At 40.7% G+C, this 15,094-nt stretch overlaps 1 protein-coding gene across 2 annotated transcripts in view; it reads left to right on the top strand.

Moving 5' to 3' along the window:
- LOC306771195 (thyroid hormone receptor alpha-B) overlaps nt 1-15,094 on the top strand; it is a 48,588-nt gene that overhangs the window by 7,527 nt on the left and 25,967 nt on the right. For both annotated transcript variants that reach the window (XM_079260302.1, XM_079260301.1), the window contains exon 2: nt 7,857-7,918. In XM_079260302.1, coding sequence (XP_079116428.1) covers nt 7,857-7,918 — 62 coding nt within the window. The remainder of the gene's footprint in view (nt 1-7,856; nt 7,919-15,094) is intronic.

The raw sequence follows: 15,094 nt of genomic DNA, 5'->3' as shown, positions 1-15,094 counted from the left end.
CTTCAGGGTGTGTGTGTGTGTGAAAGAGAGCGAGCTACATCTCAAACTTCAACTGGAGCTGCTCTGCTGCCATGCATATTTTACAGTCCCACTGTGTCATCCGCTCTGTACTGTAAGTCTGCTTGTGTCAGTTTTTCCTTTTTTTTCCCATATCTTTTCTCTTTGTTTTTTTGGTGTTGTGTAACCTGTGTGTGTGTGTGTGTGTGTGTGTGCTTTCTGCACGGCTGTCAGACCGCAGGAATCAATTTGTTGCCCTCAACTTAACTTTGCTGCAGAGAAAGGGAAATGTGTGCTCGTGGGCTTGGAGTGCTGGACACCGGCGAGTGTTACGCTCCCAATGCTGGGAAGCGTAACGCGCAGTGTTGTGCATCATACTCAATTATACATGATGTTTTTGTTCTCAAGCTGAAGTGCTTGCATTCACCGGCTGTGTGAGATCATTTTAAGTATGCATGTTTGAGTTTTGCTTTAACATTATCACAGGAGCTGATCAAGCTCCTCTGAGTGCAAAGCTTTTCTTTAAAGCTGCAGATGTGTTCCTTTAACCCGTAATTTGCTTTCATCCGGCCCTGAGAGAAGGAAGCTTCGAGCTGGAGATTATTATGATTTCATGATCATGCCATTGCCGTGCCAGTTTTCTCACTGCCGTGCCGTCATCTGTGAAATGCGTGCTTGAAGACGCTCAGATGAGTGTTGCAGGCAGAAGGAGTGACAGAAAGCGGCATAAAGAGTATCCGTTGTTATGCTGTTTGCTGATGTTTCCATCTCCACCAACATGCTGTCACATTGCTGACAGTCGGAGGGTTTGGCGCCTCCGGCGCCTCGGTGGAGTGATGTGGAAGCCGTCTGGCAGATGAAGAGATGTTCCGCTTTGAGAGGCAGTCGGTGAAAACTCCGCCCTGTCTGTGTACCGCTGACAACTTCACCCACGTCCTCAATGAAAAGTTGCTGATATGTTTAAAGACCTCTTGGATTTCCCACTTTATTCTAATAATAAGGTGGAAGTACATCAACGTTTTTTTCATTAATGCTAAAGACGCATCTCTTCCTGGCTTTTAGGCGCTTCCCCCCCCCCCCCCCCCCCCCCCGACATACTAAGATCTGAATGTTTAATCTCTCAGTTTATCCACAGGAGAGTTTTAATAGGATGTGTGCCACTTTTAATAAGATGCTACAAGCAGAACAATCATGAGAAATCAAGCTGCAGCTCCACGGGCTATTTAAGAAGTTAATTTAATGCTCTGTTAATCCATTTCCTGTGTTCTGAAAAGGGCAAAGGGAACCATAAGTGGGAACTGGACTCTGCTGTAATTAAAGACAAGGTAACATGTGAAGGGCAGTTTGAGTTGGCATTTAAGCTCAATTACAGCAACTTGTGAACTTAACAGGCAATTAAATTGTTCTGTTTCCCAGAGGCAACGGGTGTTTGCTGGTGTGAAAAATAGAAATGTGCAGGTTTACAGGCAAAGAGGCGGAAAATTCGTAATGTCTGAGACGACATTTTGGCCTTTGTAGAGAACAAAGATGTCATCTTACTGTTATTAAACATGGAAAAGAGAAAAATACAGAAACCTCAGGAAGAGTGTAGGAAATAAAAATGCTACAATGAAAACTCACTCAAGTCAGTATTGCATAAAAGAACCAAGTTCATTGGTCCCTCGCCATATCGCGGTTCATCTTCTTAAGTCTCGCTGTTTTGTGAGTTTGTTTTTTTTTTTAAATGTGATACCGTATATTTTTATCCTATGTCAACCATTATATGTCCAAATTTTACTGTAGGAATCAGCTTAGTGTGCTTCGTTTCTTGATTGGGTGTGCTTTATTTCTGAAAAACAACGTTGTGGGTGGGACGCAGCACCAGCAGAGAAGCTGTCATATACGGGGTCAGTAATTATTTAGAAATTCATCTTGTTCAATACATGCAGGTTTTTGAGAGTGTATAAAGTGTGTAAGAATGTTGAAAATGTTCATTATAGTTTGGTAAAGGTCTATAAACACCTTGAGGGGGGATAATTAAGCCTTTAAAATGCATTTGAACTGTGAAAAATGAATAAGGTCATCATTTCACGGATTGCATTTATCGCAGGGTGTTTTTAGAACGTAATCCCCACAATAAACGAGGGACCACTGTACTGAACACAAAGGTTAGCAGCTACTGTTTAGATACTCTGCAAGAAGCAGGAACTTTATATTTATGAGCAATGAACGACCTGATTATGTCATATTTAACTAGAAACTTTGTCCGTGGTAGGGCCGGTTGTGCACACAACAGTCTCCATGTCTTTAAATTCCATGTGTTTGATACATATTCATACTTTTCTCACCACTTCGATGAGCTGTTTATTGAAGCAATACATTTCACCTTCAACTTTCCACCCCATGCTTTTCCTCATTAGCCACGCCCACCTCAAATGTCTGACCAATCACAGAATACCTGCAAGAAGAAAGTTCTGCTCGGCTGATTCGTCGAGAAAAAGCCACAAGATGTCATAAACTTTTTTTTTTTTGTCTTTATTACGCATGTAAAACATAAAAGATCACGACATCAAAGTATTTTTTGTAGTCCTTCTAATTAAAATATAGTATTTATAACATGAGTATATAAAAACCAGATATGTAAGATTTTTTGTAGAAGTCACTTTTATTTTTGTCTGTTTTTGTTTATTTTAACCCTTTGACACCTGTTGTCTCCAGCTGTGAATCCATTACATTTTAAAAATAAAAGCGATATTTCTAAGTTTCAACACACAACAACCGCAATTTGCAGGCGTTTCCATTGAACTGTTTCACGCATTAGCCTCAGTTCTTGTAAAGTTCTCATCAGCCAGACAAGATTTAGGTGTAATGGAAACTAATTTATTACAAACTGCTTGTTTTTTTGTTTTTTTAATTGACTTATTTAATTTATTTATACTTATTCCTTTCCTATCATTGATGCAAGGGTATAATCGGGATTTGTAAACTGGGAGGACGAAGCTGTCAGCTTTCAACTTATTGAACTTTTCAACAAGTTATTTTGTGTAATTTGGGCTTCAACCAGCAGTTGCTTCAGTAATAGCCCAATGGGTTGCGCTAACAACCCATTGGAGAATTCTTATTTGCGAGGATCAACAAGCTGTTGTGTGCTGACTGCCTCAGATGTGTAGAAACGCCAGTTTTTGACCTAGTGGTTCCTAGTGGTTGTATGAAAAGATTTTCAATTGCTTTTTTCCAGTTCTTCAAAGTGTTGTCAGCACAAGTTAATGAACAACGCTGAGATTTGCCATTCGTAGAGAACTCCTGCTGCTCACGAGAAGGAAAAGCTTGATCAAAGCTTTAATAATTCGTAAATGTTTTCTCTCTTGATTTTTCCAGAAATTAAGACTTTTTTTTCCACTCCAGAGGTCTCCAACTCTGGTCCTTGTGAGCTACCATCCTGCATGTTGTGGTGTTTCCTTGGTACAACACACTTGATGCAAATGAAAAGGTTCTTCAGCAACTTGTTGTCATCTTCTGCACCTGCCTCATCATGAACCATTGATGAGGGTCAACACTAAAACCTGCAGGATGGTAGTTCACAAGGACAGGAGTTGGAGACCCCTACTCTTCCTGGTCTACCTGCCACAGCCTCAGTCTGTTTGCTCCTTTTCTAAGAGCCGGTAGTTTTTCCCGCATTAGACCAGACATATTTCACTTCAGATTCCTATAAAGACATTTTTATACGATGTTACTTCATCCTTATTGTACATTTATTTCTTTCGTCTATCTTATCTTTCCATTAATGCGTTCCATTATTTAACACCCAGCTCATTCCTGACCTCCCATCTAAGTTCATACAGGAGCCTCTTCACTTCAGTTCAGTCATTGTTTCTTTTGTGTACATGTACATCGGTTATGGCTCTTTCATTTTAATAGAATAAAAATATCCTGTGTGGTCCAAGGTTGTTTCGGATTGCCTTATAATTCATTCAGGATAAAATGGAGGAGAACTGCACTGCTCCATACACGGCAGCACCTGTATGACTAGCACTTAGCTATGATGTGTTCTACTGTTTGACTTCTTGCTTGTAATATTCTCATTTTCACATGTTAGTGGCTTTGGATAAAAGCATCTGCTAAATTACTGTATTTGTACTTGTAGTATTAATGTCTATGGCATCTACAGGTAAGTGCTTTCATTAAAGCATTATAAACATTGGCCCTGTTGTCGGCCGTAAACGGACCAATCAGAGAAGACACGTTAACCAGAGTGACCACCTCTGGTTCTGCTGCCCGGGACACGTATGTGTCCACAGTGGACTGATCGGCTCTGCTTGCAAATTCCCTCACCAGTCATAAACACCTCCTCAAGATGTGTGTTTTCACACTTATAAATAAACTTATAAACTTAGTCATCTCCTCTCTTTTTACCTGCCAGTTGTCACTTTTCTCCAGAAGTCACATCACAGTTATTAAACTTCTATTTCCTAAAAAAGAAAAGTGGACTTTAAAAATATCTATAACCTTCCACACCAAAGAAATTCTTACTTGTTTCTGTTTTCCTGCAGCATTTATTTAATGAGTGGTGAAAATCTGATGTGGGTGTTGTGTAGCTCTACTGTTTGAGCTGACACCCGCATACGGAGGCTGAATACCTTGTTACAGCTGGTCCACGTTCGAGTCCCGACCTAAACAGCACCTAAAAAGAAAGAATCAGACTGCCAGAGATGTAGATAACTGGTCAGACTTTTCCAGGAACCATCTGTGTATCCTCACCATAGTTGTATACCGTATATAAAAGATGGACGGAGCCTTCGAGATGTAGGTTTCTGAAGAGCTGAATTGAAGCTCATTTAGCAGTTCCTACCATCACCATCTTGGCAATGTCAGGTGTGTTTTCTCTCCTGGAAAATACAAAAATGGGCAAAGAAGTGGAGCTGAGAGGTGGGCCGGTAGCGGTTCGTAGAGGATTGACATCAAGTAAATTCTAGCTAAGAGCTAACCGAGCTAACAGGAGCTAACCGAGCTAACAGGAGCTAACCAGCTAATGGCGGTATATGGGTTAAAGCTAAGTTATGCTGTTAACCGGCTAAAAACCACAGTTGTTCTACGTTCCTTCTTCTCGAAGTGCGATATCGGGTACCTGTCAGTCAAAAGGATACACTCCTAAATATGCAGAATTTTGGTATGAAATTACTCCTAAACAGAAGAGTTAGAAAAAAAATAACTCCCCCCACATTTGTAATGAAGGTAAACCTGACCTATTAAACCAAAAATAGTTTTTGTGCCAGGCTGTAAACATGTTTATTTCTGCTGTAAACAGGTTTATTTCTGCTGTAAACATGTTTATTTCTGCTGTGAAGTTGGTCTTTTTAACATGGGAGTCTGTGGGGATTTGCTTTGGTTTGGAGCCCCTAGTGGATGAAGGGGGAACTGCAGCTATTGTCTCTTCCACACAGGTTTCACTTTTTACTGCCGGAGGTTGCTGATTGGTCCTCACTCATAGCAGTTTTGTTTTTTTTTAAACACGTTTATGTCCACTTTCTGGTGGTCTTGGTCCAGGAATCGACTGGAGAGACGTCAGAGTGATGCAGAAACTGGAAGCTTGTAGTTTGGATGTGATAAAAGTTCACAGCCTAAAACTCTGATCTTTAATGTCTCTTAAGGTCTTTATGACTGAACACAAGAAGCACTTTAGGCCTTCCAGCAAATCTCAGACTGAGCCGGCCTCCATGCAGCAGTTAATAAAGGACATACCGTAAAACAGGTCCATCACAGAGCTCGTATAATTCTGTGTATTACGTCTTGATAGAGTTGGACCTGGTTGTATCGGAGGTGCTAATGGAGTCCTGCTCCCTGGCCTGCTGCTCATACTAAATGGTGTTAGAGCAGCGCTGCACTCTGGGGATCGTAAACACATCCAACTTTGACAGACAGCACTTAGCGTCTCTGCTCCATGGAGTCTTCTCGGGAACGTGTACTCCACTCTCCTGCACCTCCATCAGTCTGCTTTCACAATTCCCTCCAGAGAATCTCATTCCCATCATGCCTTTCACATGTGTCAGTCTGGTTTCAGGTATGTGTCCCTGCTGCTGATCGCACACACTTGTGATAGGAATGTGTGTTGGTTTGAGAGTGCGGTCCTTGTGCTTCCTCTGCTATTGTTATCATGCGTGTGGAGTGCTTTTGGGGGTTGCTTGTCTATTCCCCACAAAGGCATTTTCCTTCCATTGGATTCAGTTGGAGAGTGCTGTCAAAGGGAGACCTTTTACTGCTAATGACTGCAATGAAAACTTCTTTTTACTTTTGACAAACATTTTAGTCCTGAGAGCTCTAATGCTCCTCTGAAAGTGTGTGGTGGTAAATTAGGCTCCCAGGTCTTGACTTGATGAAAGTCGCAGATTGTTGGTGGCTAAAAGAGAAGGTGAACAACAGAGACGTCCTTTTCTGGTCCTTGAAGGTCCCCGTCCTGCTGCTTTTAGATGTTTCCATGCTTTATCTGGCTCTATTTAATGGGCATTAACAGGCCTTTGCTGTTGTGCTTTTTTATTTATGATTTACACAAATCCTGAAGTCTTTCAGACCGTTACTGACGTGGTACTGCCGAAAATTTACGGATGTTCTTCATTATTACTTTGCTATTTTATTTGCTGTTTGCAAAGTGGTAAATCACAAGTCTGATCATGACACAGTCTGGTTTTTATCCAAACATGTTGCCCCTACGAAGGCCTTCTAGTTGGCATGCTTTTATCAGACATGCCAAGTTCCAAATAAAGCTTTTTAATCATCACCCTCGAGTGCTTCTCCTCTCTTTATATAAGTTCTGCTTGGATCCCTACTTTTCTACACCATGAAGCCATGCATTATGGTTCTATTTAAATATCACATTTGAGCAAAGTGCAACTGAGAGCGCTTTGCAAAGTCCACCGGCGCCTCTGGCTTGTATGTGTGGCATTCTTCACCATAACCCGCACATATCGGTTTCTTTAAATGAGAAGGAGCTCTGATACTGTTGCAGGAACTTTCCTCTTTAGTGTAAAAAAGACAATTGTAATTTAAACAGCTTTTTCTGTAGGTTTCAGCTCAGAAAATGAACTCTGCCAACACACACTGCGCACTAGCAGTTGTTACTTCCATCCATGATTTCTATGCAGAAAATGTACCAATAAAAGAAAAGATGATAACAGGCTTTTCTACTTACATGGATGTGATTCTGTCCTTTAAAATGAAATCTGTATGGAGTCAAATGAAAGACCTTTTCAGAGAGGAAGTAAATGACTGATTACATGAAAGATTAGTTTTTCCTATTTCTGGAGAAGAAATAGCCAAACACTCATTAATACTCATTAACGTGAAGGAATAACCTGAATGACCTCACTTCTGACTAGTTTTCTTTCTGAAATGATCTTTATTTTCCATTAATTAAAGCCATGTGTTGCATAACTTACAGCAGCCTACTTTATTTATTATAATTTTAATAAAATATGCCTGCGACATCTTTTAAATTGGCTTCAGATGTGCTAACAGATGCCTGGAAACACATGCAGGTTGTGCTGTCCCGTCAGTGTAGACGTCGGGTTGTTGAACACATCAAACTGGAAGAAATCTGTAAAATGCAGCAGTGTAAACAGCATTTGGCTTTGAAACGAAGCCATGATCATAAAACACTTGCTTCAATGGGAAATCAAGCCATGCACCAACTACTGCCAGCTTCTAGGCCTCTCCAGGTGGAGTAAATACACTGCTCCTGGAGAGGGTCTCCAGGGGGGATTTGACCTGGAGAAACATCTAGAAATGCCGCTTTTGAAAGCTTTTAAAAGCTTTTAAAAGCTTGAAGTTTGTAAAACACATCCAGACCCTTTTAATGAACAGTTTCTTCCTCGTTTGTTGTCTCCTAGGTGGCTCAATGGCCCTAAAAGGAAGAGGAAGAACAGCCAATGTTCGGTGAAGAGCATGACTGGTGAGTATCCGACACACTGAGGTGGGAACGCAGAAAGAAACATTTCTGCTATCTGAGCTGCAACAGTTTCTGATGTCTTGCTGGTGCTCGTGAAGAAAACAGCATTCTGAAAAGTGCTCCTGCAGCCTTTTGTCAGGACCTCCAATTTATTTGAAGGAAAGCTGTCGGGTTTTCTGTATGGAGTCTAAGCTGCAGAAACGTTGCTGGCAGATATTTCACCACTGCTTTGTGCACGTTGTGCTTTGAAAGAGAAAAAAATAAAGCAACTGAGGGTTTCGCGTGGATAAATGGAAGCCCTCTGCTTTGTCTTTGTGTCAGACGCTGTTTATTGTGGATGTTAGAGCTGCAAATCCCCCGAGCTGAGGGACAAACGGGCAGACGAGGAGGGGCGGGGGGTTTTGAGAGAGATGAGGTGGGAGTGAACCGGACATAAAAATCAAAGTTCACATGACAATTGATTGAGCAGATGAAGTCAGGTACGTTCTACATGTTTCTCCTCCCAGCAGGCTGCAGCCCACTGGAGTCTAGCTGCTATGGTCCAGTTGAACTGGGAAAGTATGACAGAATGTCTGGCTTAGAGGCCTGATAGTGGATTATGTACACTGTGATGTCTTCATTTTCCTGTGGGAGTGTGGACTTTCAACCAGACGCTTCAACAGTCATTAATGCCTGCAAGCCCATATGATACATGTAATCACACCAACCGCTGATATTATCATAAATCTGTTTATTTTATTTATTTATTTATATAATTAATCTATGTATCTATTTATTTATTTATCAATTTATTTATTTATTTATATAATTATCTATGTATCTATTTATTTATCAATGTATTTATTTATTTATATAATTATCTATGTATCTATTTATTAATTTATCAATTTATTTATTTATTTATTTATCTATTCATTCATTTATCTATTTATTTATTTATCTATTTATTTATTTTTCCTTTTTCTTATTTTTTTTAAATTAATTTTATTTTATTTACCATATGGTGCAAGTCTGTACTATATTGGTGAAGTTCATATTACAATATTTAACCAGTTCAGTAGATAACCAGTCAGTGTTTCTAAATTTTCAGTCAGTTCGGTTGCCAGTCATCGATATGAGACGATATCACATCCCGATTCAACTCGATCACTTTCACACATATAAAAAGCAACTAAAAGGTCCAAATCTGACTGGATTTCTGAGCTCAATCCCACATTTAAATGAAAATCAGTGTGTTGACTGACATTTTGTATGTTGAGTTTTAAAATGTTCACATCGTGGAAAATAAAACTTGAAAAAAAAATATTTGTAGACACTAAAGAGACACTGAGCGGCTCTGCATTCTGGACTCGATGGGAACGAGACATCTGTACATGTGTGGAGCTGACGCTGCCAGGCAGCATCTCCAAGCTGAGGAACCGGAAGATACGATGTTTCATCCACGACGCAGCATGACGCTGCAGCTTTATGCACCGTGTCACACGCTAGCTAGCAGATAGGAACACACTAGTTGTTCCGAATGACGGATTCAACAAAGAAATGCAAGAAGACGTTACAATAGGTGAGAGAGAGTAAGAGAGGAGAAGATAAGACAAGAGTCAAGATGTGTCAGAGAGCTCCCAGTGCAAGATGGATGCTGGATTAAAACATCAGGATCACATCACGGAGAAGATCTGCAAATGTTCTGCAGGGCGTGGTTAAAGCAGGATGCAGTGTTAATATGTTCAGAGGATCACATGGAAGATATTAGAACTTTATGATAACCAATGCAGTGCAGTCAGGTTTATCATATTACACTCCACAGCTTTGAATTTTTGCAGAATTGACCGTCTGCTGTCTCGTATCAAAGCGATGAGATCACTTCACAGGACAGCATCAAAACTTTAGACTTCTTTAAGTCAGCTTTAATGTTCATGTGTGTTTTTGGGAGCCAGTGTGCTGATAGATAGATCTATCTATCTAGTAAAAGAAGCAGTGATCAGATCATGTAGTGTACTACGCTCCCCAGATGATGTGACGGAGTGGCGACCTGTCCAGGGTGTACATGCTCCTCGCCTGATGACTGCTGGGTTAGGCTCCACCTTCCCCGCGACCTGTCATTGGACCAAGCGGTGTAGAAAATGAATGAATGTCATCATGCATAAAACCTTTTTACATGATCTTTAAAGGTGGAGTGTGGAAGATTTTCAATATTTTCAAAATAAATTAACTAAAAAAATAACTACAATCATAATTAGATAGTTTTTTTTTTAAACATGTAGGTTCCAGTCTGTCCATATTTGATGTGTTAATAAATTACAAGTTTAATTAATGACAAAGACCCTTCTTAAATGTTTGCCTACCAGTAAAAACAAAAGTGCTTTTTGTCATTAATTCAACCTGTAATTTAATAACGTATCAAATATGGACAGACTGGAACCTACATGTTAAAAAAAACTATCTAATTATGATTGTAGTTATTTTTTTAGTTAATTTATTTCTAAAATATTGAAGATCTTACCTTTAAAGCCAAAAACAAAATAGGTCAGATCTCAGAAGGGTACAATAAGACCTTCATTCTTTTTTTCGCACATCTTACAAATAATCAAAGCACTTCTATGGTTTTATAGATATTTTCCATTTGGATTGATGCTGCTCCCTCATCGAGCACTGAATCCATGTATTGATGCAGATGCATTGAAGTCGTGATCTTATGATGCTTAGCTGCACTTCACTTCAAACAAACCAAAGCAACAACTTCCAGAACACATTCCTTCTCCGGACGAGGAGTATAAAGCCATAAATGTCGTGCTCCTAAAAGATCCTTGTAGGTATATGAAGTCGATGGAGTAACTTTTATCTGATGGTGTTTTATAGTTTGTGCCAAAAGAAAGAAAAAGAAGAGAAGAAGCTGTTTAACCTTGTGAAAGCCTCCTGTGCACAGTGAAAAGGACTTCTAGTAGAAGATCTAGTTGCTTTAACTGCCTGTGTGAGAGGATGAAATGCAAGTAGATAGCTCACTTAACTGTGTCTTAGGTGTGTGTACACCTCTGGTATAGAGACGACCTTAAAGACTCATTTGAGCATGTTTGCTATAAAATGTAATATAGCATGATGTTTGGTTGGAGATGCACGCTACTGTAATCTACACCGCGGTGTTTTCTTTCTGGCTGCAAATGGAAAGTGTTGTAGAGAGAGCAGAAACGAAGGACAACATGTGTTCATGTAGGATGTGTGTTTGTCAGAAGTGAGTCTTTCTACGTATTTATTGAGAATTTAAGCAGGAAAGTCACAGTAAACACAGCAGCAGTAGATTAGCTTGTATGATTAGCATTGTCTTCAGTGTTTACAGTCTCAAGTGTCACGTCGCCGAGCTGTTGTCAAGGAGAGTCTCCTTCTGGAACCTGATCCGTGCGTCCTCGTCCACATGTCATGTCAGGAAGACAATATTTATCTTGACTTGGCCGTCCTGGAAAGGCTGCCGTTGGTGCCGTGGGTCGAGCTGGTTGGAGGGAAGACGCAGCCAGAGAGCTGCAGCCATATTGATTTTGGGCTTGGCTTCCAAACGCAGGCAGAGAGCAGCGGTTTGGGGATCCAGCTGCTCCTGCTGCTGCTCCTCCTGCTCCTGCTGTTCCTGCTCCTCCTGCTCCTCCTGCTGCTGCTGCTCCTGCTCCTCCTGCTGCTGCTGCTGCTGCTGCTCCTGCTCCTCCTGCTGCTGCTGCTCCTGCTCCTCCTGCTCCTGCTGCTGCTCCTCCTGCTCCTGCTGTTCCTGCTCCTCCTGCTCCTCCTGCTGCTGCTGCTCCTGCTCCTCCTGCTCCTGCTCCTCCTGCTCCTCCTGCTCGACCTGCCAACACAGCGGGACTGACATCTTTTCCATTTATTCCTTTTTTTCCTCTGATCTTCTCGTTATCTTCTTTGGCTTCTCTGTCCTCCTTTTAGTCGCTGTTTTCCTGGCTGTTAGTTTTCCTCTTTCTCTATCTGAGAACTTTTAGTTAAAAGTTTGATTAAAACTGTTAGTTTTCCTCTTTCTCTATCTGAGAACTTTTAGTTAAAAGTTTGATTAAAACTGTTAGTTTTCCTCTTTCTCTATCTGAGAACTTTTAGTTAAAAGTTTGATTAAAACTGTTAGTTTTCCTCTTTCTCTATCTGAGAACTTTTAGTTAAAAGTTTGATTAAAACTGTTAGTTTTCCTCTTTCTCTATCTGAGAACTTTTAGTTAAAAGTTTGATTAAAACTGTTAGTTTTCCTCTTTCTCTATCTGAGAACTTTCCACTCGCTGCTTTCTGTCCATCAAAACTTTTATCCCAGTTTCTAACTGGTTTTTAATCAACTTGAACTCAGCTTCTTAGTTAGGCTGAACTAATGCTTGTACCCCTCCAGCACACGTTCTTGTCTTATTTTCTCCTGTTTTTCTTTCTTTCCCACCATCCTCTTCTTGCACTCCTCCTCCCCCTCCTCCTCCTCCTCCTCATGTGTAAGCAAGCCAAAAGGCAGACCCAGCTCCCACCACGCCTCCATCCAGACTCAGAGTATCGAGCTGCACATGTTTAATGTGCTGAAAGTAAAGGGATAATGCAAAACTCTTTCATTAATCAACATTAAACAAAATATATAAACATAGAGCACAAAACCAAACGGATATTTGTTGTCCTGTAAAGATGCAACTTTCCTCTCTGGTTCCAAGTTTTTCTGTGAACTTTTAGTCTTTACTGCAGGACTCCTTGTTCTTATAGGGGATTATTCTGACATGTCGGCCCATGCAGTCCACAGCGCTGTGGGATATGAAACTCGCCGTCCTGCCCTGCACACATCGCTGGAGCAAAACATACATGTGCAAAGATTTGCTGTGTTTGGTGTGTGGATGTACTCGAACACCCACGCTGGATTTATTTGTGACTTGCAGTGGACCATCTCCTTCCCTCCCAGTTGCTCAGCTACGTATACAGCACATGTCTGGAAATCTGCTATTTCCTGTGTCTCCGTGCCTCGCTCCCTCAGTCCTCACCGGACTTGGAGGCAGTTCATAAAAGAACAAACCGTTCTGTTCCCAGTTTAAAGGAAACACGAGAAGTAGGAGATTAAACAAACATAAACTCTGCTAATACCTCGTTTGGCTTCGTACAACTATGGTATAAAATTACATGTTTGTAAACAAGTCCTAATTCAAGCCACAAGGTGAAGTCTTCTTGCTGATTTCTACGAACTTATTTTGGTGTAACAATCCCCTCCAGCTCCAGAAATCCACTTCTTGTCCTGTTAGAAGCCCGGTTTATTAAACTGAGATGTTTAATCACTGATAAGTAATTAAAAGAGTGGAAGTTTCGTCTGAAGCGCACTTCTCAACAACTTCCTCAAGCCGACGGCGTTTGCCTGAACCCGGATCTGAGTTCCAGCTCTGAATGTCCCGTTTAGGTGTCTGCGTGAAAAACGCCGCCTTGTTGGAGGTGTTTTTGAGCAACAACACGCCGCCAAGATGGCGAGGATTATCTCTCCTCTGACCACATCCAGCATCACAGATGTGTGTGTGGTTTGCAGCGAGCTCCAGCGCAGCCACACCCAGCGTCAATGTCTCCGTGTCCTGACGAGCAGCGCGCCGCTGCAGGGTGGGGGGGCTGGATGTCTGCATGATGGTCTGTCAGGGAGGGATATTCCTGTCCCAGACCAGAGCAGCTGTGTGTGTGTGTGTGTGTGTGTGTGTGTGTGTGTGTGTGTGTGTGTGTGTGTGTGTCAACTTGATCATCAACACTTTAAAGCATTTTTTTTACTATCTTTGGTCTTCCTGTTTTTTTCATTTTGTTTTTTATTATATACAGAAATGCATGTGGAACGTCAACCCTTTAAGCAGTCAGTGTACAGATTTGTTATTTTCAGTCCCAGTTGTTACATTATGATGCTGACATGATGTAAAACAGGGTGTCCAAGTCCGGTTCTCCGGATCTTCTGCCCTGCAGCTTTTAGACGCATCCCTTCTCCAACACATCTGGATGAACGGCATGCCATTCAGCTCTGCAGAGGTGTCTGTAACAAGACATTCATTTGATTCCGATGTGTTGGAGAAGAGCTGCAGGAGTGACCAGACAACCCGGATGTAAGGCAGCCATGACAACATAACAGCAGTAAACAAGACTTTACTCATCTGCATATCATTCTCTTAAGTCTCGGCATGAAAACAAACACACAACAGAAACTATTTATATGTTTACACTTTTTCCTCCAGATGTTTTTGCTATTTTCAGTCAATTTTTCTACTGTTTACCAACAATAGTCACAACACAGCTGGTTTTTGGTGCCATTGTGCTTAAAACTGTCTTTTTGGCTTTTTTTTCCAGTCATAGAGGACAATTTATTGCTTTTTTTCAGAGACCTTATTTGGCTGCTTTAAATTTTAAATTACCATCAATTAAAGGTAAAACAAGTTTATTTGTTGAGTACATTTCGTGTACAAGACAAAGTACTTGACATAAACACATGAAAGTTTTACATGAATTACAAAATGCAACTTTGTAAAGAAAAAGAGATTAAATGAAAAGAGGGAGAAAATATTTAGAATAAAAATGACAGTGTGAGGAAGCCTCAGATAAAAAGTGATTTCAAGCAGACCTGCAGGCTTCTGGGACTTTGTTCCACAAGTGAAGAACATAAAAACCACACGCTGCCTCCATGTTTGGTTCTGGGAACAGAGAGTAGACCTGCTGACCTCAGAGATCTGGTTGGTTCATAACAAACCAGAAGATCCTGAACGGTTTTTGGTCCGAAACCATTCAGTACTTTCCCAACAAGAAGCAGGATTTTAAACAGGAAGCCAGCTTTCTGATTGGTTTGAGGCGAAATGGTTTCATCACACTTTCTAATTGAAAATCAAGGTCTCCTAGCAACAAAGTGAAGCTTTTCCAGTGAAAATGTGATCATTGTGTTATCATGGATCACAGACACCAGCAACCTTTTGGACTTTTAAACGTAAAGATGAAATGACATCATATTTTATATCTTAAATTCAATTTTTATATTAATTTCAGTTTGTAGTTGTAGGTGGCAGCTGATGACTTAGTTTTCATCATTAAATTATTCTTTTTATCCATTTGCAAAGAATCTTTTACTTCCTTACATGTTGCATCACGTCATTTATGGACTGTTTACAATGTCCCGTCATGACGACAGTAATTATTCTCCGATCAGCATCTCTAAACCTTCCTACAGATT

The sequence above is a fragment of the Telmatherina bonti genome (genome assembly GCF_933228915.1).
Source record: "Telmatherina bonti genome assembly, chromosome: 21".
NCBI classification, from domain to species: domain Eukaryota; kingdom Metazoa; phylum Chordata; class Actinopteri; order Atheriniformes; family Telmatherinidae; genus Telmatherina; species Telmatherina bonti.
This window is presented reverse-complemented; position numbering and strand designations above follow the sequence as displayed.